The following is a 25,775-nucleotide window of genomic DNA, read 5'->3' on the forward strand; positions in this document are numbered from 1 at the left end:
TTCTAATTATCTCAAAATAATATTTCATCATCATAAAATATGTATAATCACATCCTATTATTATTTATAGAGCTGCGCAAATCTTTATTGCCAGCTATACACATATGTGTAATATATGTAACATATTTTTTTAATCTTCAAATATAATAGCTCATATATAATCGTCTAAGTCTAACAAATAGATGTGTCTCGTATGTTGTAATAATTAGAAAAACTATAATGTCCAAGCAATAATGCCAAGGCTAATACGAGTTGCTAAGTACAAATGTTCGTGTGTTATAAAGTAGGTTACAGTACACTTCTCGTTGTATTTATGTTGCTCTCCATAGCAGGTTTGCTCTCCGTAGTAGTACTAATTTCGACTCCCGCTCACACAACCTTCTCTCAGCCAAACATTTGCGATTAACTAAATAAAGTAGCAGGCTTTCTCGCGTGTAGGACATAATACCATCCCCACTCCATTGCTCAATACTACTGCCCATACGAAGGGGATGTGTAGACATTAGGTCTGTTCGTGTTGACTGAACTCGCTGCACTATTCAGAGGTTATCTTTTTCCTTTCAATGTCGAGGAAAAAAGATAGACTCTGAATTAGTGCAGCCAGTTCAGTCAACACGAACAGACCTATTGTTCACAGACAATGTTTACGTTCGAGAGCGAGAGAGAAAGAGTTCTCATTTACGTATGTATTTACAAGATTCTATTTAGTTTTGAAAATCAATTCGTTTTATTTTATCATTTTATTCAGTGAATTCTTCAATCAAAAGAAGGTATTTTGAATGAGATTTAAATTTTCTTCTCATTTTATGTGAAACGTCTTTGAGATTCAGCGCTTATCATAAAAATATTGGCTTATGTGTAAGACATGATTTTGAATATATTTCGATATATCCGAGAAATGTGTCATTTATTATATAAGATTATAAGTGCAAAAGCCTAATAAACAATTGTTTATAAATATATTTATATTCTGTCTCGTTCATATATTTGCTGTTAATAAATTATATGAAATTTTAGCAATTATAAAACATTGTCAGAAAATCACGATTACTGTCACGGTACATTTTACATCTGTCACCTGTGTCTCATCCTAAATCCATAGTTTATGCCGGTATTAAAAGAAAGACATTCACTTGCAAGTGCAATAAAATCGTTTATATCTGCGAGAACATCCCCCGCGATAGAGAGTAAAACAGATGATTTCAGTCGATTGCTCCCACCCGAGTCAGTAACCCCGGAGCGTGTACGAACGTTATCATCACCGCACACGTTTCACGGATGTTGTAAGTTTTTTCGTCTCGCCCCTTGACCCTTCTCCGCGGTTAATATCCGTGAGTAAACAAAACGATCTCCGCACAGTCGAGCGCGACTAAATCGAATTATTATGATGAAAGACCGGCGCGCGTATATACGGGCCCTTTCTAAAATTCATTAGCAAATTAACCGATCCCTTCTCGCGACGCGGTGCAAGACTTTGTCTGCGCGTTCGCCACCCTTCTTCCACCCCCTTTTCCCGGGTGTCGTGTTACCCGCCCTTCGCGCCTTTGCTGTCTCTCGGAAAACTGCCGCCGGCCACCTCCATCCCCATGGAAACTAACCGCAAAGTTCGGCGACTGAAAATTGATGAAGGCGAATTCTAATTTAACTTAACTTAATCTATTTCGATTTAATTAAAACAGTTGGAATTTGCCTTCACGTGGCGGGTCGACATGTAGCTTGCGCAGGAAACGTTTCTCGAAAATCTAACGGCATACGTATGTCGGTTCTCATGTATGTACATCTTGTCAGGCTTTGAAAACACGACGACGCGATTAAAATATATGCTTTGAAATATAAAATCAACTCCAAAAAAGATTTAGGAATGTACTTCTTGTACAACAAACGAAATAATTAAGTTAGAAAAATTATCAGATTATCCTAGAAATCGTTTATTATAACTTATACTTTTTTTTCACTGTAAATTTCACTTTAAATTCCCTTTGTTGTGTTAATTGTTTATTAACAATATATTATAGGATAAAATGCGCATAATGCGATTCATACACAATTTTTGGATTATTAGCCACTAGAGCCTAACAGCCTTCTAGAAATTAATTTTGGTTAAAGATGGACACCTGTCAGATTAGAAGTGACACTTTTACTTAATTTACAGCATATTTTACACTTATATAATGTAATAAAAAATATACTAATAGCGCGACGCGCTTCTCGAAAAATCTCGATTCACTGCACTTAATTATGTGATCGCGGTATGGAAATATGTTCGTGTATTCGTTGCTGGCGCAGACAGCTCAACGATCTCACTTCCGCTTCATAGTTCGGACACGTGTAGCGATTCCGGAAACTCGGTTATGCAAATGTCAAGGACTGAAACGGAATTTTTGCGTCCGCGCATATATGACGTTCATATTCGCGCCTCGCTGATTGCGTTGTGCAATATGATTTTTGGCGAAATTATACGTCGTGCGTTACCATCAGAGAACATATTAGCGCACCGTGTATTTGAAAGAAATTCGGGGGACTCTATTAAATCGCGCGCATACAACGTTTAACTAAAAAGTATACAGAGACTCCGTAATGCACACATATATTTGCCAGCATTTTGAATAATTTAATAATCGCGTGAGAGCTTCGTGCTTAAAAAGAATCAAATAATGCTAACGCTGTATTCTTGCGTCAAATCTCGAATTAAAGCGCGCACGTGATAATAAATAAGAAAATTGTTATAAATATAAACAATCTATAAACAATTTGTATTATTTTATAAAAAGAATCGTTAAAATAATCTATTTAAATAAACATGTGGATCTATGTTATATTTCCACGTATTCTAATTGAGTTCATCCCTCTCCGCTCTCTCTTTTTTTCTATCTGACCAATTTTGAAAGTGAATTTTACTCCCCCACGCATAGTCATCCATCATTCTGCACTTCTGCAAGCTGCTTTTGAGAAAAGTAGTTTCCAAGCTTCACCTCTTTCCGCTTCTGAGATACATACATAATACGATGAAGGAAAGAGGAACAGCTTGTATACACCGTTTTATAATGGATCCGTGCTTTTATATCGCGACACGTTCGCTACGAACAGAGGGCGTGTATAAATGATATAATAGGGAAGGAAGGAGAGATAAAGAAAGAAAGAGAGAGAGAGAAAGAGTGATCACTCGTGAACGTCTTATCTCGCAGATAAGGACTCTCGATTTCGCGGCCGCCGACAGGAGCACAATGTCTTTTTAATTTCTCCCTTAGACGCTCTCGCTACTCGCGGACTTCGCGTAGAGGCGGATTTTCCCGGATGCGCGGGCGAAGATGGAATAACGATGAAAATTGCACGGAGAAAAGCGGAAGTTAGCCGATGCGAAAAGAAAGTCGACAATGGGCAGACGGCGTTGTCTCGACGTCCGCAAGGAGCGAGGGAACGGACATCCCCCTTTGTTCGGCCATACGAGAATGGGAATTATGAGATGGAAAAGGAGTTAGAAAAAAGTTGGGGAAAAATGGACGATAGGCGCGCGAAGACGAAAGTTGCGGAATGGAAAATGAAGGAAGAAGAGGAGATGGCTGCGGTTTAATACGTAGAAAAGAATATACGATTACGATGAGAGAGGAAGGTGCGAGGATTCCGTAATGAGTTGGGGCGAGTTGGCTAAAAATGGGCTATCAAAAACATATAGAAGGGACTCTCTTCTCCTTGGAATGGTAAAATGTAAAAGTGTACAACGTTCGATTTGCAATTTTACAATGCGATGATATATTTTCTTTCTATTTTTTAATACATAATTCGTTGTCTCTTTTGTAAAGTTTAATAATTTAAGAGTTTATATACGTATATTTTCCACTTGAAACATTGAAACACTTTATTATTTTGTTAAATTTTTGATAAAATTATCTGCACAGATGTTAAGATTGTTGAAATATCTATATTCACGTTATATTGAAAATATCAAAAGTAAAAAATAATTTCTTAAAAAATCAAAATTATATGATTTTAATTAATTTCAAGCGAATATGAAGAATTAGAAATTATATAATATTAGAGACAACACCCTGGCATTTAAAGCTTTAATAACCGAGAAGTGATAGACGTTATTCGATAAGTTTCATCAGGAATCACTTACACGGGTGAAAGTAAGTATTTCTTCCTGAAATCGCGCTTAACTGATATCACTATCAGTACGCGACATGACAAAAATTCGATTTCTATTAGGCAACGACAAATAACCGAGTCTCGATGATAACGAGATTAAAGCGCGGAACTTACGTTTCTTCGATTCAATGTTAAGATACGCGCGGGTTTTCCTCGTCACTCTTTTACGCAAAAATCGATATTTCTAGTGCATAGCGTCAGATATAGCCGTGGAATGGCATAGCTGATGCATCTGAAATGTCATTGTCGAGATACGCCGCTGGTCTTATCTTTAATGCGTCTCTCCGGGTTTTTTTTTTACGCAACTGTGCATCGCAACAAAACTACACATGCCTTTTATCCAGGAATGTATAAAATACTTTATATGGGGAAATAAACCGCAAATCTTTAAATATATATAGAGAAAAACACAAACGTTGTGAAAGATACCTACGTTCTGAATTCGAAAAAAACAAAGCAAATCAAGCTTCTTTCAAATATATATATATTGTACATATTATATATATAAAAGTGAATCTCCCTTTACTTTAATATCTTCCATACAATATAATTTCAAGTTATGCAACCGACGTGTTTATGCGAAATATCCTGTAGCTCCCGTAGATGCTACATCTTCCTCGGATTATATTCGCCCGTGGCGAGCTACAACAGGAAATTGAAAAATGTCCACACAGAGCACCCTCAGACACGAAAAGTTATATCTGGATGGAGCTGCACCGAGGAAAATTGCGTATTAATCCGCTCGCAGCTAATGCATCGTAACGCAATCTTATTACTTTTCCCTTCAAGAAAGAAGCTACCCCCATCCCCTTCGACTCTTTCCTTCGTATCATAGCTGTCGTCGTTGCGGTAGCCGGTAGCTGATATGGGAAAGGACGATTGTGCGTGCGCAATTTCAGTATCGCGTAATTTTTGTCGGGAAGGAGCGTGAAAAAAAAAATTATGCATCTCAGATGCATGACATATTGCATATATTAAGAACTTTTAAACTCTTCGCCGCGTTTTTCGTATCTTTTTTCAAATATATGCAAATGTGTCGACGAGTCGTAAATAAGTCGTCGGCCTATCGATAATAATTAATCGACAGCGCGGTTTTTCTTTTTCCGCGTGCGATTTTTCTCGACGGAAGCAAGGAATGCGAGAGTACGAGCTTTTGCGTTTCCACGCATCTACAATCCTGCGGCGCGACATAATTCCGCATATAAGCTGACGTGATTCTCGAATGGAACGACTCGTAAATCCGTGGAGATTATTACAGGGCGCGCTGAAGGGGCGGGATTTTCGGGATTGTCGAGGTCGTACAAACATTGAAAGCCCCCTACGAGCGCCACCGCGGGTTAACCAACCTTCATATCGGGCTTCATTTATATTTAACGCATCCGCACATTTTGCCGTCACGCGCGTGCGACGAATAAAAATTTCCCGGTGCGATACTTGATGCGAGTCACGCGGCCGCTTTTCTTATCCGGGATTATATCGCACACATCCGTGCGGGATGACAATGTAGTACAGCGAATATATGCATAACATATCAAGAGCGCGCATTGAAATATATCTTGAACATGAACACACTAAGAAAATATACCAGGAATATACAATTTTCTGAAAAATAAATAATTTCGTTGTTATAAAGAAAAACCATTATAATAATATAAAATTAATTAAGAGGCAAGCTAAAAATTAACGTATACAAAATTTAATTAAATTTATTATTATTGATGATACACAGTCGATAGACTTCTCGTATTATTATTTTAAAGAATTTTTAATTTCAATTTAATGAATAGAGGATAGTACAAGACTTTGCTACGAATTTATCGATATATATGTATAAATATAAGATCGAGAGATAAATCAAAATTTTTTATCATACAGCTTTATAACGCATTAAAATCAATTTAACCTGACAATAGACTTTAGACAAAGCGGCGCGAAGCAAATATATTACTCGGGAAATATCAATTTCCAATTCCAATTCTCCTTGAACATGACACACCTCAGACCCGCGTTTAAGCCTACCAGGCAGACCTATAGTCGCGAAGCACCGCGGTGATTATCAATGACAGCTCTCCAATATATCACAAGGATGACAACGATCCAGAGTGTGCGACTTGGAGCAGCTATATCAAGTCGGTAACAAATCGGCGCGCTGCTGGCGGCGGACGAATGACGACGAGATTCAATGGAACGAGAGTAATCCTCCCTTTCCTCCTTCCTCTCTCCCCCTCCCGCCCTTGTTACAGGACAGCTGGGATAATTAAGTTCCCTATGGCGGTATTCCCTATTAACGGGCCGCGCGAGGGAGGATGTTCGGTGCCTAAATTGGACGATTTTGAGGGAGCCGATGCGGCGCGCTTTAAACATCCATCCTCATTCCGGAGAGCAGTGGCCGGATTACAGGAGCGGTCGATCTCGCGTTACGTGACCGTCCGACAAGGCGCTTTTCAATTTTAGCGACCATTTTCTCTTCTCTCTCTTCTTCTTTCTCTCTCATCCCGCCTGCGCCCCGATCATTAGCCCCGGACGGTCATTTGCATTCGCGAGCGTCCCGGATTTTACGTGCCGTTGCTTAGCGTCGCGGCGACGCATAAATTGGCATCCCTTAAACGCGAATCCCGAACGTCGCGCCCCTGCGATGCTGTAATAAACAGTTTAATCTCACTGCATGCCAACGTCGCCGTTTCGCATCGATAAACCGAGTCCGCCGGCGGCGGCTTTGTTCGCGAAAATTGCGCATCGCGCAGATGACACCGTTAATAGAAGTAGATATATTATTCATTCTCCCGGAGAATCGAATATATCACGCTAGATGCTCTAAAAAAATATAAATAAATCAAAATTATAGAAAAAAAATTTACTAAAATGCTAAAAGCTAATTAGGACCAGGAATATTTAACCGTAAAAATACGACTCCCTACTCCAAGTTAAAGAATTTTCTAACCTTCTGCTAAAGATGTTTTGAACCTGTTCCCGGGCATCGATCGTGCTTTCTTGGAGATACTATTAGGAAGCAACGCGATTTACCTATTCTCGCGAGTAACAGCTATATCGAGGTGCAAATCTTAATGCAATATGACGTGACAAGAAGTAAAGTGGATTTCCTGTTAACTGGTGACGTAAGACGTCGCGGCAAAGCCTGAGAGGGAAGGCACCTAATTACGTTATTCCCATAATCCACAAAATAGGAACGCACATAAGAAACTCATCTATCAAGGAAGCTTTTTATATATAATACATTCCACCTTTCAGATATCGGTGTACCGCAGAAGAGAAGAAGGGTAACGATATTATTAACTTTTGTAACGTAATAAACCTACTTTCTTATCGCATCGTTCCTTATTATCCGTCAACGTTATTTAATCGTTATATCAAGTTAATTTTCGATTCGAGGATGCGGTATGTAAACAGATAAAATTTCCGCGAGGGTTGATCAAGAATTATTATATTGACTAAGGTTGATCCTTTTCTCTGAAATCCGTCAGTTACGAACTCGATATATATATATACGATTTCCTTTTCAATTTTCAATCATCTTGGTAGATTCGGTTCTCGAGAGTTATCGAGCTTTAGTTATTTCGATTAAATGCGTTCAACGAACAAACCCGGAGATCCCCAGAAGTTTAAAGCCGAACTACTCGTATTATTAACACAACGGAATATGTGCCATTATAGGGAACTCAATTACCAGTAGTATTAAACCTATCGTGAAATCATTAATCATACCGTCATCAATTTCTGATACACGCGTATACAGAATGTCATTTAAAAGCTATTATTCGTAACCACACTGTACACCGTGAGAATTATATGCCTCGATATTATCATTACGCGATGTGTAATTAATGATTTGTGAAATTTATGAAATTCAAATATGTAACAAAATATACAGTATTTGAAATATTTATAAATACAGATATCTTTCAGGATTATGATAAATCATTAGTCATTAAACCACCTATCGCATCAATTTTCTGCTGTATTTTTATTATTTTTTTACGCATTGTTATAGATTTTGATAAAGAAATTTCTGCGCCGATAAAGAGAATAATATGAAAATAGCACGCGGATTCACAGTGGCAGCGCTTGTCAGATTAGTCACGAAACGTCTATTGAAACGCATTATTGAACGTCCGCTCGACTGGAAATCGTAGAGAGAGGAACACAGTGAGCTTAATTATTAGAATTACGAGGAGATCAGTGGCTTGTGTGAAAATTAAGGGAAATTTAATTGCAGTAGGTATTTGGTAATGAAGGAGAAAACCATTACTTGCCGAGCCAATCATTCATACGCAATTGCATGCTGAGTCGTACAACTGAAAAGTGCACTGAATTCACTCATTAAAATAATCATGAACGCTCGTTAATGTTCGCTCGTACCGAAATGTATTTTCACGATAATATAAAATTAAAATGTTTTGAAAAATTTATTTATATCGAGAAAATATTTTTTATTTATGTTGCGATATATTTTTTGAACGTATTTATTATTTCATATATAATATATTATTATATATAATATATAAATTATATATATTTTATAAATTATATATAATTATATATTTAATGAAATTTAATAATTGTATATTTAATAAACACACATAATACATGCGTAAAATTTTGCAAATTCATTCTTTTAATAAGTACATATAAATATAAGCAGCTTTTTTAAATAAAATATCGTGCACATTTCGTAGTTTCCAGAGTTAATTTCGCAGGTTTAATATTTTGTACACTATTAAACAAGGCAATATATTCACGTGTCGCATTAAATAATAATTTCAACTAGACCCGAGAAACAAAAGAAATTAATTTTTCAACGCGCACTCGTCTGTAATGACCTCGAACTATGGCGGTTTGGCGATTAACCCCGGCACGGTTATTCGCGTGCAATTAAATGAGCCGGTATAGGAAAGGCGCTCCGAATGTCGTAGAAAATGAGCTAACCAATTTTCATTGTCCCGGAGTAACTGCGGGAAACGCGGACTCGCCTCTTCCACTTGCGGTGAGAGACGATTCTGGTTTTTTTTTGTCCTCGCTGAAAGCAGCGGCAACCAAGTTTCGCCGGTGGTAGTTACAACAATTGGAAATTGAACCGATGGCCTGCGAAAACTATAGGGGACTTAATTACCACTGGCGGTGGCCGGAAACAAGGTGGCCGAAAACGATTATTCTCCGGGATCAATGATACCCCGCCGCTGGAATCATCAATTTCGCAGACACGAGGCAGAGGCACGGCACGACACGGTAATCGAAAATATATCGACTTCGAACATTTGGTTCGCCGGAAAGCGGATTTATCTCGGCATGTAAATGGACTGGTTCAATCTCGCTCAAAGTACAACCACAATCTACTAGGGAGGCTATTCAATAACTTTGAGGGTATAAGAAAGGATAAAAATAAAGTATCTAGTAGACTTAAAATGAAGACACATACACAGGAGATAAAACCCAACAACGTTTTAAATATTTAAAATTGAAAGTATTCAGATATTCTGACTAATTTATAAATATTTTTATAATCCCCCAAAAAATTGATAGTTAATCGTAATCTCTCAATTGTTGAAATCTTTAAGCTGATATTTTCTAAAGTGCGAAAGAGAATGAATATGGTTGAAGTTCATCATTTATGAATTTCTTGATATTATCTTTCAACCATTTTTCTCTACCAAGTACGAAGATAAAAAATGAAAAATATACTTGAACGTACTTCCCTTCAAGCTATTAAGATAAAATATAGTGTCATTTATTATCGGATTAAAAATCCTCACCATAACAGCATATTATCGCTCAATTTAATCGCAATAATTAATGGTATAGGCATCGCGCATTATCTATAGAATTCAATAATATGCAGATTCAGGGATTTTTTTGAGCCTTCGCTACGAAGGCAAAACTCTCCGAGAGTAAGAGTGAAATATCGAATCGCATTAATGAAAGAAAAAAAAAACAATCTCTCATAATCTTAACGAGCAAAAACGTGTCTTTGTTATCACGCGGCGGTTGATAACGACGAGGCAACGCGATCCTTCTGTAACGCAAACCTTAAGGACCAACCACGTCGCCGACGTTCTCCTCTCAAGACACGATGAGATTTATTTCGCCACTCGGCAGAAAAGAGAAACCCGAGGAAAGCGAATTTGTAATCCCTGATTACGTAAAGTGAGTCACCTTAATTGACGTGAAATAGAACGCGAGAACGCGAAAAAAGAAAGGCGCACCGCACCGTCCGTCTTTTTACATCAGTTAATTCAATTTGACGCGCTAATCAACGCAAGGCTATTTGAACGTCTGCGAAAAACATTCATATAATTCGTATAGTTCGGAAAATAAAAATGATGTCAATTAATATCCGTATCTCGCGCTAGAGAGATAATAATTCCGGACACGTCATATACGAATTCTCGTTCGCTTTTAAACGAAATTGCATTTAGATAAGCAACTATTACGTCCATTAATCTGATTCCTCTCCCGCTTCCCCGGATATATTTAAAAACTATTCACTGTTATGTAAAATATATCCGCGATTATGTAAATTAAATTTCATTTAAAATTAATATCTCGTATTCACGATCTATAATTAATTAGCAATTAAAAGTATATCAATTAAAAAATATACAATTTTGTATCTTTTTTTATTAATATCGTACACGCAAACACACCTGCGATATGAAATTATAAATGTATAAAAATTACTGCGTGAATAAAATACATGACATGTATAGATGTCTCAATTACATGATGTTGCGGTCGCAAACAACATTCGATTAAAAGTCCAACTCGGCTGGTCGGATTTAATCTGCGGAATCAAGTGCCATAAATTTAAATTACTATACTCTATATTTATTAAATTCCCACATTAATAGAAAATGAACGTATCAACAATACTACAAAGTTCTCGTTAAATTAAACAGAATCTCCGAGCATTTATAATCATTTCACCATGTTATTCTAATAAACAAAAAGGTTTTGATTGATTTCTACGTAATCGCGTGTAACTGAAGAACATATAGAATGCTCATTTATTTTTAATATTTCGTTGTAAACACATATTCCATATAGACGAGCAAGAAAACAATGTCAACATTGTTTTTAATACGTTTAATGCGTCTGATTGACTGTTTAATAACTGTATAGAAGAAGAAATACCGTTTTTGCATCTCTCGTTATTAAATATGTTACAAAAGTCGGATAATTTAACGTTTACAGCAGATAAATTATGCAACTATTTATATTTTTTAACTTGTATATTTACATATATTAATAAAATTAATAAAAAAAAATTAAATAATACAATAATGTGTTGTTTGTGAAAGAATTAATTGCATCATTTATTAATCGATTTATTTATAATTATATCGAATTGTGTGTGTGTGTGCTTGCATTCTCAATTCTATATTACTATTCTAGGCTAATGTAAAATATCGGCACTATCGTGATTCGAAATTTATTGCGTAAAATTACGAAAGTAATGTCCGCGCGACAACAATATTTTCCGCGTAAAATAAAAGTAGCGACGCTCCTTCGAAGATAAGTATGCCTTCTAAGGGGAATAATGATCGCGGCGCAATCGATAATCGCCATCCCCCCGTCATAAATCCTCTTGCTACTCGAAGGAGCAAACGCGCGCAGAATTTCCGAACGGAACGTGCGGACGTGCGCTCCACTTTCCAGTTTCGTAACATGGGTCCGGGAGGTTTAATTAGAAGAAACGAAAAGCCGCGATGAGTGGACCGAAGGGTTCTGCCTGCACGGTATAGTTCACCGCAAATAAATAAAAACTCGCGAAACTGTCGAATGTGAAAATTGTGACAACACGGTTGCTCCGCAACCCAACCCCATCTAAACTTCAATTATGCGCCTGTCGATCAAAGAAAGATAGATCGGATGCAATCGACCGCGTAATCGACGACAGTTGATCGACAATTTTGCGTTTCTACGCGAAGAGATTCGGCAATCGTTGACGCGATACATATTTGCGACTCGACCCCCAAGCGATTGATCATAGAATTAATAACGAGCCGCGCTGTCAAGGAACACAATGATTTTACATTTTGTGAAGTAAACGTACGTTTATTCATGAAATAATTTCGATAAATAATGTTACAGTGAAAACGACCTATATTGCGACTTGCAGTTTAAATAAGAAAACTGCAGAAAAGAAAGAAAATAAAACCGAAAAGAGGAATTGAAGAGAAGAGAATTGTATAAAAAGAAACGGGAGGAAGATAAAAAAAAGAGAACATGTTTGTACGAACGAAAATATAGGATACATTCGATCTCACGGCCAAGGAGCGTCATTTTGATCGGGCGAGGTATTGATTTAATAACAGCCGGTTACTTGTGCAAGCTCTCGTAATGCGGGTTGATCGAGGCGCAATTTATCGTTTGACGAATAAAAGCTCTTTCGAATTTCCGCGCTTCTCTCGCGATTCCTCACGTTCCGCGCACAACAGGAAAATCCTTTCGCGATAATAAAGGAAAGAGAGATAGAGAGAAAGAGAACGTGCTCGGGGGATAGAGAGGAGAAAAAACTACGCGCGTGATTTCGAGCTGCATCCATCCGCGGAAGTAAAAGTCAATCTCGCTGCCTACTGTTGTGCTGCTGCTCGTAAATCCCCGTAGAATCGATGCGGAAGGGTGAAAGAGGAAAGGTGCTCCGCGAAGAACAAGTGCGATTCCAAGGAGGTGATTCCCTTGAAAAGGAGGCCGTGTAAATAATGGTCGAACTACTACGACGGGGAATCAGTCCTCTTATGAGCCCGCTGGGATACCATTCCGGTTACGAACCAGGCGATCTATGCTTTCCGGCTGTCTGTTAACGTATTCGCGCACTCGTTGCTCGTGCAGATTTAATCAGGGACATCCCTCTCACGCGACACGCTTTATCATTCGAATTTCTCATAAAAGTTGTGCAACTATTATTGCACTTCCGCGGTCAATTGGCTCGACCAGAATCGGTTACCGTAATGCTGATAATATCGTAAGTAAATTCCAAAAGAATTTTTCAAAGAATTAAATTACTTTTTTATTATATTCGTTTCACGTCTCCTCCTCGTTGATTGTATCACGATTGTTTTTTTATCAGATATATAATTTAAAATTTTATACTAAGAAAATTAATAATCCATTGAATAGGAAGATTAATAATCGCAATCGGTAATTATATAAGAAGACAGGAGTTTCAAGTGCACGTTTAAACTTGCAAATTCGAAGCACTTGTCCTTAGATCGTTATTCGACACCTTTGAAGTGTTCAAGTGCGACTTTGTGATAATTAAATGAAAGCTCTCGGCCACTTGTGCAAAGAAACAGTTGACCGTTTGTCTTTGACTAATGATCGAATTACGTAGCTTTCATCGAGCTAAAAGTAAAAAGTGGGCATTGGCTGTGTTGCACAACAAACATCGCCATACGTGAGGTGGAAAGCATGCGAGATATCCGATGTTAATCGTCGTTGATCCTCGAGCCTCGAGTATCCCGCTTCCGCGATATTGCTTTAGATAACGCGACCCCCAAAGTATATACGTGTTCGTTATTTCTGACCCTGCTACCCTCCGTTGCGTAATCCGAAGTCAACAATTGTTTCATAAATTCTATGACGATGTCCGCAGAACGAGGGAGTTCGTTGCACGTACCATCGCAGTAATTAAGTAGTATTTACGTCCCGCTACGGAATTTTCAGTCAGTGAAAAGTTACGTGCGTTTTCGAGTGAATCATATATAAATACATTGTAGACGCGAGTATAACTATGATAAACCGATTGGACAATTTCCCCGTTCGTAGTTAGCAATTATTACATTTCGCGCAACGAGAGCCGCGGAATTGTAATTTTCGTTTAAAATCATTGACGTGTATTAAAGCATTCAAATGTTGAAAGTGTCACTTCATTAGACAATAGCACAAAGTATACATATATGTATTGAAATCCACTTTAGACGATTTATAATTCATTGATAAAATTCAGAAGTTTATTATTTTATTTATTCCGATATCATGTGTTACATAAAATTACAAATGGAATTCCAAATTAAAAATTCTAAATAGACTGTTTTAAATTTTATCGCAAATTATAGTTCGTCTAATGTAAGTCTAATACGATAGAAATAAATGACATAATTATTTGACAGTCACGACAGTTTTTCCTCAAAAATGTTCTTCCTACAAATGTTAAACATCTTTATTTTAGATATTAATAATAATCATGTCAAAAGAATCCCTATTATTTCAAAAATAGTAGAAATAAAATAAGATGTTAAAATCGCATTGATTCCTCTTGGATGCAATTTAAGTGATTATTAAATGTGTGATGGGAAAAAATTAACGAGAATTATTTCGGACAACAGCGAACTTTACAGATCTCTATTTTTGAAATCAAGTGCCTATTACATTTTGATTCGAGTATCGATAACATTATCTGTATCAAATTCGTAGTCGATGAATGCTGCGTCGATAATGCGCGACAGTAAGCGCCCAGCCGAAAACAAATTAATTATGGTTTAGACAGAAGCGCGTATTAGTCGATAGAGATCCATGATCGAGGCAATTACTGCCGAAATTCAGATCGAGTCGCGGGCACGTAACTCGAATGTAATAACCGTGGGAGACAATGCGGGGCAGGGGAGACAATCAACGTAATTCTAACACATCGATCCGTATTCGTGCATATGTGTGTGTATGCGTGTATGCGCGCGCGTATACGTTTAGTTTCGAGCGTTCCTCGTCGAGATGCGATTGATTGCTGACGATCAGATTATGGCAATTAATAGCTCGAGTGCCACAGATCCCTTCGCTTGTAAATTAGTTCCGTTTCCGGTAGAGGAACTCCCGGAATCCCGGAATTCAACTTATCGCCGCAAGTACGTGGACGGTCCCGTTATCGGTCACACATCCAACACATAATCCGTATTCCACGCGTTGCAACCGGTTTGAATGTCTCTTTTCGGATGAGCGCAACATAAACGAAAACCACGTGATGATTATTCGATCGAGATGTATGAATGTGTTGGCAATTTTGAAAAAAATCAATTGTTTATATATCTCACATTATAAATAAAAGCTTGATAAAACTCGGCACTCTCTTATGGCCCATTATTATGAAGAATCATGTAAATTAACTTAGATACAATTAGTTGTGAAATGTGTTCTGTCCTGCATCATAATAATCGGGATATATAATGAGAAGGGAGATACATGTTAAATGAAAAGAGTAAAAATGGTTGTTAGAGAGAGAAGTGTTATACTTTCTTTGATATACGTTACGAGTATCGTTGAAATGATAAATATTATTTAAATCATATGCTGAAATTTTTAATTCCAGCTGAAATTTTTAATTCGGATTATGATAAAATGTTTCGTATAGTAGTTAAGAAAGCTTCGCGAATTATATCATCTCGCATTTGCATCATTCACGTACATCGATATCGAATAAATAGAGTGGCGTGGTATAATGCAGATTAAATAAATTGAATAATATAGGAAAATTGATGCAACGCATGCATATTTTATCAAAACTTGATCCAGGGAATTAGACATTGCTTATATAATTTTGCAATTAGACATAAATTGAAAGCTCTAAATCGTCCTCTCTCTAGATGCAGCGCGCAAGAGAAAATATTTTTGATATTAACGCATGAAAACCGCCGTTCAATACACGATCTAGTATTTTTGTGACATAATTTCGAGCAACGCAAAAAAAAATAAATAAATAAAAACAAACAGAGAAGAAAAATGTAGAGATAAAATATGCTCTTAATTTGTGCGCTTAAATCCATTATCATTACTACTCGCGCTTCATTGACTTCGTTAAAATAAAATAACCGTATGCTCTCTACGAATGTCATTTCTCCGTAGGTAGAGCCAATCGATGAAACATGTTGTACTATTTCATATCCAAGTACTCTTGCTCTACATATCTGGCGTGCATCCCCAGATCGGAGAGGAGGATGCAGCCTGCTCTATATAGAGTATAAACGCTATTCATGCGGCAGCATAATGGGTTAAGTGGGGTCTACTCACGACGTCGATGAGCTGGGAGAGGCGTAGTCCCATTTTGACAGTGAGGCGATCGCTGTTGTTGCCAACAGGGCGGATGAGGCGGTTGTAGTTCGACAGCAGGTCATCGTAGAGACGCTTCGCTTCCGGATTGGCCGAGGCGCCCGGAAACGGGGCAACGAGACAGGATATGGCTGCCGCCATCGCCAGCAATCCGCCCAACCTGGACCACCATCGCCACCAGCCTTTCCCACCGTCGTTCGTCCAAGCATCCCTAAGCATCGTACGCCTTGTCCACCCCTTTAACAATAAATTACACGCTCCTTTGTAATGCATGCCTCGTGATGTTGAACGTTGGAGGAGAAAGAGGATGCAGAGTTCGTTGATCTCCCTTCCTTCCTCCCTCTCACTCTCTCTCTCTCTCTCTCTTTGTCTTTCTCTCTCTTGCGCGCGCGCACATGAACGCCAAAATCCATCTCGCGCACTAATTATCCTGCGGCTGTTTCACATTGCAACATTACAGGACATTCTGACCGTGATAAAGCAGAATGACTTTACGACAGCTCCTTAAGCTTCTAAAGTCGGCGGTAATTAGAAAACTTATTGAAATATTCTCGTTGCTGCATGTAGCGCGGATGCGAGAGAAATAATAACACATTGCGTTTGAATACTCTAGTAATAATATAAAATCAATTTATATATATATATATATATATATATATATATATAAAACTGTCAAGATATTTAATATATCGAGAGAGAAAGAGAGAGAGAGAGAGAGAGAGAGAGAGAGAGAGAGAGAGAGAGAGAGAGAGAGAGAGAGAATCATATATTTATTATTATAGAAAATCCTTTTAGAGAGAGAGTTTAGAAAAAAGTTTTCAAATAAAAAATAAAGTTTTGTTTTAAATAAAAAGTGAACAGAATATACACCATCACGCTGTTAAATTAAATATCATGTGAAAATAGCAAACTATTCGAAAGATTATAAAAAAAAATCAACGAGAATGATTTATAAATGAATGGAAAATTTCTTCGGCAAAAACGTCGTCGATAATTTGAGAAATGACCGTTCAGTGTAAAATCTTGCGAAGAACAAATTTAGAAGGACAATTACATGAAGGAATATAAATTTCGCTTTCTATACGAGTTTCGCAGTCGTACAACAAGTCGTCGTCTAAAAGTAATCTGGAAAAGTAATCGAGAGAAAAAATTATACAAATATTTTATATAAATTATAATCATAAGACATCGCTCGCGGACAATGGTAGGCGATTAATAATTATAAGTTTTACGACGCATTTTATCCGAAATGAAAAAGAAGACAGTAGATATCGATAAAAAAGCCAGAGAAATTCCAGAGGAACGCTCTTTTACGAGCGAATATATAAATCTCACTTGGAATAAGAACTAAAACGACTTCGCAATTAGCCCGCTTTTCACGCTCGATTCCGTGTCGTTAAGAAATTAGGATGCGGATAATTCGCGAGTGCTTGCAACTTTTGATCCATCGTTATAATGCAGGTTTGATCGTAAAACGGATTATTCGGGAAAATTACGGACAGTTACGGAACCGAGAGAGATGAAATATTTTATCGTAAAATAAAATCGTTACTTTGCCGTATCCGCTTACGGATTATTTGTTTATTGACATTTCTGTCGTGAATTTACGATATTTTCTCTTCCATCTATCGATTTCACGTACCACAGTTATCGATCACAGTAAATTCTCATGCTAAAGTTATTTAGTTGTCCGTTTCCTATTCTTGAACATACTATTTCTAATTTCTTATGTTTATTTTTTAATTTACAATTAAAATTAAATATTCTCGTAACGCACAAGATTGTATGGTCACTTAATGTCATGTTATAAAATATAAACCAAATGATAGATTATGTAAATTAGCACATTTAATGAACAATCCTTCTATCTAAATGATATCAGAAATTAATAAGGCTATTACACATTTTTAAATAATGAATTATATCTAAAAAAATATATAATCAAATGTTACTTGCATATTTTACATTACTACAAAAAACAGAAGAGTTTTTAAAAATTAAAGTTTTAAAAAATACTTTTTAAAGTTTTTAAAGTTTTTAAAAAATGTGAAAATGTCGCAGAAAATGTATGTTCGATATATGACAATAATTACGAATACGAGCAAAAAATGTTTGTAGGTAAAATTCGTAAGTGTGACTTGACTAAATTAATATACTGTGTGTCAATATTGAATTTAATTTGCTCGACGCAAACATCATAAAGGAATAACGAATTAAATTATTTGCTGTCGAATACATTAAACGGGGCGCTAATTAATTGTGAGATTGTTCTGCAAAGGAAGGGTCGAATGAGAGAACAAACTGTTTGCTTCCATATCACGCGAGGAAAACTTGTTACGAGGAAATCCTAGCGTATTTCACATATCGTCTGTATCTTTACAGTGTATTAAGATAGCGAACGTGCGCAACGGGAAGCCGAACCTCGAAAGTATCGAGGATGTCGCCTGTCGATTCTTTATAATACTTCGTCGATGTCAACTTTCCTGAAGCGAGTCACCATCGTAAGACGTAACCGGTTGGCTGGTAGATCAAGTCATTTACTACCCGTGACGAGGAGCGTAGTCGCCCATAAAGGAGGCTTGAACGACATTGTTGTGTCACAAAAAGGCGGAGGAGAGGAGAAGCTCTCGAGGAAGTTTTATCGCTTCTTTGCTGACCTACCTCGCCTACCTCGCTATTATCAGCATATGCCTCGAAGGACTACTTGGTCGTATTAGGGTAACTTCTCGCGCTCTGATACTCCTCTTCTTAAACTAAGGCGCGACAAAGAGCGTTCAAACACGTTCTAAAATGTATTCTATCGAAACTTTTAAGGAAAATACAATAGAGATAACTATATGTGCAATAATCCAAAAAAAAGTTTTTTAAGTCTTTTTTTCATCATGTATATAAAATATAAGTATATAAATACACATATTTAAAAATTCAAATGGAGAAACTCGCGTAAAGTTGCTTGTAGTTTTAAAAGAAAAAATGACTCGTAAAATTTATATCAAGTATGTATTTTGAAAAAAATTATTGAATAACAAAAATTGTGTATTATTTCGCGAATAATATATTATTTTTTGTATTCTTCTGGAAATATATACAATTTATAAAAATTATTTTTATATGTCTGCTCTCTTCTCTTCCTTCTTATTGTTATTAAAAAACTAAGAATTTTTATAAAAATTCTTAAATATTTCATCAATCTCGTAAGTAACTATAAGTCAATAAATATAAAGCAAAACTAATAATTACATTCAATTTTTTATAGTATGTAGTTACCTACATTAATAATTTCCAAAAGCTCCTTTTTCAAGCGTTTATTCGAGAGAGAAATACGTAATGCAACTATTCACATATTCCATTTCTTATGTATTATTATATTGGGAGACACAATTATAGTCAATACATACATACAAACATTATACATATACAAATATTATTCTGAAGTTTAGATAATTCTCACGTGACCATTTACATAACAATGGGTACCACACACACACACATATGGAGGCCTGCCTATATTAACATTTGACCGAAAACCCCAGAGATCAATTCAACTAACATTAAGTATATGTGTTTGCGACCAGCATGTATATATATGTACGGTCCCGATCGGTGATAACAATACACTATATAACAGATAATCGGTTTCGTTATACGATAAAAGGACAGGTCGATTGAACAGCTTGTCCGATGGTGATCGGATGCGGCTTGAGGAAGCGGATATAATGGAACCAATAATGAGCCGTGACCGCCGCATCCATCAATCCGGATCAAGTAGCGGATCAATTTAACCATCCTTTCCCTCGCACGCCCAATGTATCTTCGGAAAACAAGTTACGGGATCTTGGATCGTATGTATGATCGACGTCGGGATAATGGAAACATCTTTTATAAAACTAAATCGATCCTTCCGAAGGCGATAATAATAATGATTGAGAAATGCTAACGTGATACTCCTGTTTTCCGTTTTCGAACTTGTGTATAGGAATAAGTTCGGATAGGTTACTAAATAAACAACAACGTATCCCGACACTGACGTCAACAGAGTATCTCTTTCTTTCTCATGGAATAAATAGTTCTATATAAGGCACACTACAATATGTTCTACGTGAAATATTAATTTTTGAAAGAAAAGAAATGAGAGAAAAAATATCAGCATTATATTGTGCAAGAAATATCTTCCATCTTTCCATCTTCATTTTTATCGATGTAAAAAAATTAGAAAGAAAATAGTTTCTGAAAAAATATATGTCTTATAATTACAGCTAAATTATTACATTTATGTCAAACGCAATTGTGTAAAACAATTTGAAAAATTCATATATACCTAGTCATTAATATGGCTCGACGAAACTAAAAAACTCCGCGTGACGAACTAACGCGAAATAGACTTGTTCCCGAGAAAAAGAATAGAGAAACAAAAAAATTCCAGTAAGTGCACCAGTATGTATACAATCAGAAACGAATGGCAGACCATCAGACATTCGAAGGATACAAATCGGCGCGCGGTAGAAGAGGCCAAGCAAACGTGTCGAAAGTTTTTGCGCGATCCATGAACGTCTTCCTCGTTCGGTAGCGTCGATTTTTTTTCCACTGACTTTCACGTGAAAGCTCCTGTAACTCCGACTTTTAATACATGCGATGCGATGCTGTAACGATCAGGGGATTGCGAGCGATTCATACAAGTTTTGCGACGAATGGAAAAGCGATGTCTGTATAGCGGTTAACGACAGCCGATGTAGACGGTCGACACATATCGAAAAATGGAGAAAAATGTATTACGTCCATTGCGAGACGTTAAACTACCTGGCAGTGTGACATATTGCTAGCCGGCGTAATAATTTATCACGCTTCGCGAAATTGGCATCGCGGAAACCTTTATCGACGTTCTGAAAGAGCTTCGTTTTCAAAATCAATCGATAGATATTGTTCTTTTGCTAAAATTAATTAAATTTAAATAGCTAAATAAAATATATCTTAAAATATATTTCTCCGAAATAAAGTACAGTTAACTTCGAAAAATAATTGGGGAAATTACGATTAAAATAAAAATAAAAGAATATATGATTTATATGACTGTGATCAAATTTTGTTAAATTGACAATGCGTATTAAAATATTCACACACACACACACACATACAACACATATTTTTCCCGAATATTACTGTTCTTTTTTTTCTATCTATTAATAGGAACGAAAAATGAAAGAATATCTCTCGCAAAATAAATTTTTTTTTCATTAGCATTTTCCATATATTATTCTCGTTATTAATAACAAGTTTCTAATGAAAACAGAAGGGATCGATAGACATGTGATATTAAAAGTATATAATATAATAATAAGTAATATACTCTGCGTGATATGTTCAGACATCGTATTATACAACACGACAGTTATTTCGTAAATGTGTGTTTACTATTTTCTAGGTTGCACATCTCTTCTCCCCCATACAAACAAGAAGAACGTAATGCAGCACAGCTCAAACGTATCGCTTTATCGTTTAAAGCTGCCACGCAGCTCGTGCAACTGCAACGAGGCTAATCGAATCTGGTACCGACTGCACCAACTAACTAGACTATTATGCACCCGGTGCGGAACTGTATCAGCTGGACCGGCTGTCTATTTCCTTTCCCATTGGGTGAATCAACGGGAACGAGAGGCAGACGATTGGATAGAGACCCATGCGATATGAAGAGAGAACGAGAGCGGCATTTTGTCGCGTCGCAGAGGGAAAATCGCGGAGTTTCAATATCCAGAGGTAGTATTGAATTTCTGTATATATGCACACATACATATATATATACCGGATGTGTGCGTCTTCCATATATACACTCTTGCCGGTCTTAACTTTCATTTTTAATTATAACTTCTCTAGCAATTTGCAGCCGATTTTAACGAAAATGTCGAGATAGAGTGATAAATTGAGTCCGATCTCTGGATCTCAACTTGATATTTATTACATTAATAGAGAACTTCTGTATTCTTTCATATTCAGTGTATGGTTATTAAAATCTTTAAAGAAAGATTTTTTTTCAAAAATTTCCAATCAATGATATAATTTTATTCTCATGCTTAAAATATAAAAAGTACAATGCAAGAGATTTTGGATATATAGTCTGTAGAATTATACTGTTTGCTACAGACCGAAAAGGAGATTCGCAGAGTTTCAATATTCAAAGATACAATGGAGTTTCAAGACATGTATTTTAGATATGTGTGTATATATATACATACATATACATATATATATTATATATTATTGTATACGTACAATGCCTGATAAAGCCAGATGATAAATTGAACCGATTTGCAACGTTGCATTTTAGACATAAAGCTGATATGAAATAAGAAAGAATTTTGGTCAAGCTATATAAAAGTATCATAAATTGAAAAATGACATATACCTATAATTCAGTTTATATATCGTAACTAAATTTTTATAAAAAGCGTACTGTGTTTCTTTTCCACTTCTTCCTTCGATGCGATTTTATTTCCACGTTTTTTTAACCCTGTGGAGAATGATTGAGATTTCCACGTTACATTAAATTGCATTTTGCAGGTCACGAAAGAAGAGACGAGAAAGTAGGTAGGTACAATTTGTAGACAACAGAAAGAAAGAGTACAACGCCTAAGTCGGGGATGAGAGGACGACCAGAGAATTGACAATAAAATCAGCGCCGGTTTTCCGCCGTTTTACAATCTCGCATACCTCTCTTTAGCCGAGACGAGACGCGGCTTAATTTAGAGCGCTCGCGGAATTTACGGCGCTCTCATCCGGCTCGTTTCTGGCCGAGCCGTGCGGGTTATGGATCGTGTAACGCTTGACGAGGCGGGGAGGCGAACGGAGTTGTGATGGTGGGAAAGAAATCAATTGTGCACCCCCAACCCCTCTCTCTCCCTCTTTCTCTCGCGTCCTATCCCCTCACGAGTCTTCGGTATCAACGGCTTTTCGGATAAATCGACGGAAAATGAATTGCCCCGCGACGCCAGGCGACGATTTGTACATCTACTCTCTCAGCTCAGAGCGTTTCAATCGCACGCGAGACGATGCCGGCACCATGAAGATCCATGATCTGTTTCATCACTCGTAAATCGCAGGCGACGGAATATATCCGGTCTCCGAAGTTACATAACGATAGCTATAACTATCCAGCGTTGCTATAAACGTCACGCTGTCGCGCCAAAGAGGGAGATGTATATCGAAATCGCCGTGAAATTATTTGTTCGTCATATCACGACGGGGATGGATTCGGTTAATAGTCTTTTAGCGAAAATATTATCGTACACAGCATTCGTACACAGAAACAACACGCCTCTCCCTCTCTCCTCCTTTCCCTCCCTCTCCTATCCCGTAAATTGTGTCGACAGGAATGGGATTAAATCTATCGGAGTGTAATGTATTCAATTACAAAGAGATACGAAGCATACAAGAAGATTATGAATTATTACTAGATTCCCATGAGCGATAAATTTTCGATTAAAACATTTCTGTTGGCGCGTAGAGTGCTGACTCGCCTAAAAGACTCGCGCATGTATCTGTGTATGTGTATGTATCGGAAAAATCAATCGGTCGTCGCTATACGATATTACATTGTACATTGGAAATACTCGCGCACGGCCATACGTTTTCGACCGAGCTATGTAAATCTATTCCTTGCCGTTTGGGAACAGCGCCCGCGATCGCATACTCGTGCACCGTTAATCAAAATTAAAAGAGAGAAAGAGAGAGAAAAGAAAAGTGACAGAAAAAATCGGTGCGTTATTACACATCGTCCGTGATTTTTCCCCCCCTTGCCACGAAATTCGGCTTTCTCTCTCTTTTTTTTTTTTCTCATCGAATGACAAGGATTGCCGTTGCAATTTAGCGCAGCACAAGTGACAAATATTGCGCTTTACGACTCGTAATTATTCAAATAGCGTGGCTGTTAGTGAACACGAACAATATCGCGCGAATGACGGTGCTAAAGTGCTCGTCGCGCGTCTATACGACGAGGAAAAAGGAAAGGATTTTTCTGCGCTATATCTCTTTATATGGAGCCGGTAGTTACTGATATTTCCTGAGCTAAACATTCGCATACACGCGTATACGCGTCTAGTTATTACATGTCATATGATATTTTATTGATTTCTTTTTTATATTAATTTGATACGGTATGTAGAATATTGAGTGCTTCCATTCGGCAAATTGTTTTGTGAAATCGACGACGTTTCTTGTGTGTGTTTAGCGAAAATTTAATTGGATGCTATTTTCTTTCCCGCTTCTAACATTCTAACGTTTTCAAGTTAAAATGTTTCTCAAGTGTAAAGCCGATTTAAAATGTCGAAAGAGGAGAGAGAGAGTGCCAAAAAGTTCTTGTAATATTTAAATCGAGCCTATAATATTAAAATTCCATTAGCCTCTTGGAATAATAAGGATAAGTGACTATACGAAATTAATTAAACTTCCTTCCACAGTCAAGATATCGTATTGTATACCATTGTAATCGTATGGCATTGTAAATGTATTGTTTCTATTAAAATTTCTAGTAGGCAATATTAATGCGAACGTAATATTCGCTACGCGGTTATGCGTTTATATTCTGTTATGGTTTTGCATAAGTCATAATGAAATGTTATTCCTCCCCTTTCTCTATATATTTTACACAATAGCGATACAATACAATGTTAATCTCTACAGTACTAGTCTGTAAGAGTCCCGGTAAATGACGCGCTAAGTCAAAGTACCGCAATATTATAGCACTATGATATTCTCTCTTTATGAGCACGCAGGTATCGCGAAGGGGGTCGTTCGTTCGTCAGATGTAGGGTAATTCAATAAGAGACGGCTCGGGGATGGTTGTGGCAGAATGACTGAAAACGGAACGGGTGAAGCATTGAGATGCAAAATGGAGAGAATGAAGAACACAATGGGAAAGCAATCCTGGTGATCTATGAGACCCGCGTCGATACGACCCGACCATCGCAATCCATATGGATAAACTAATTCAAGACAGCGACGTTCTCTGTATAGAACCGACGGGATTACAATAAGAAACGATGCCGCATCCGAGAAACATCATTCCACTATGGATCGTGATATTGTCGCGATGTCTTCTCTACGAATACGACGATTTATCTAATTTTTCTCTTCCGTCCTGAGAACCTTTTTCATGTATTTGCAAAAGACATACATCATGCAAATCTTTTGTTTTCTTTTCCGATATTGTCGTAGCGAGATATAAGTATATTTGATTATTCGAAAAACTGCGTTGATTTAAGAGCCTGAGCAGATTTAAAGATCGATAATCTAACAAGTCCTATCGCGGAATCTCTATCATGTGACAAACTAAGAAATTCTTACAAAAATAATGCACGTAAAATATAATGTAATAATATCAATCTTTCTATATTATCAAAAATGTAAAATTGTATCTATGTGTGTATACATATGTGAAATATGTAAGTATAAAGATACAATTTTCTTTAAAATTAATAAAAATAATTTCACATGATTATTATAATAAAACAAAACAATTTATGATGAATATCTAATGTATAAGACGTTAATTTTATATTCTTTATTTTTACAAGTAATTTTAAAAA

The 25,775-nt window shown here is 36.8% G+C and overlaps 1 protein-coding gene across 2 annotated transcripts in view; it reads right to left on the bottom strand.

Annotated features, from left to right (window-relative positions):
• The window catches only part of Nachralpha1 (nicotinic acetylcholine receptor alpha1), a 154,769-nt gene that overhangs the window by 81,576 nt on the left and 47,418 nt on the right, over nt 1-25,775 (bottom strand). For both annotated transcript variants that reach the window (XM_083041352.1, XM_083041354.1), the window contains one exon: nt 16,162-16,437. In XM_083041352.1, coding sequence (XP_082897478.1) covers nt 16,162-16,419 — 258 coding nt within the window. In that variant the 5' untranslated portion in view covers nt 16,420-16,437. The remainder of the gene's footprint in view (nt 1-16,161; nt 16,438-25,775) is intronic.

This window comes from Prenolepis imparis, unplaced genomic scaffold (assembly GCF_030444845.1).
Source record: "Prenolepis imparis isolate NDT839.2.m4 unplaced genomic scaffold, iyPreImpa1.0 SCAF_7, whole genome shotgun sequence".
Taxonomy (NCBI): Eukaryota; Metazoa; Arthropoda; class Insecta; order Hymenoptera; family Formicidae; genus Prenolepis; species Prenolepis imparis.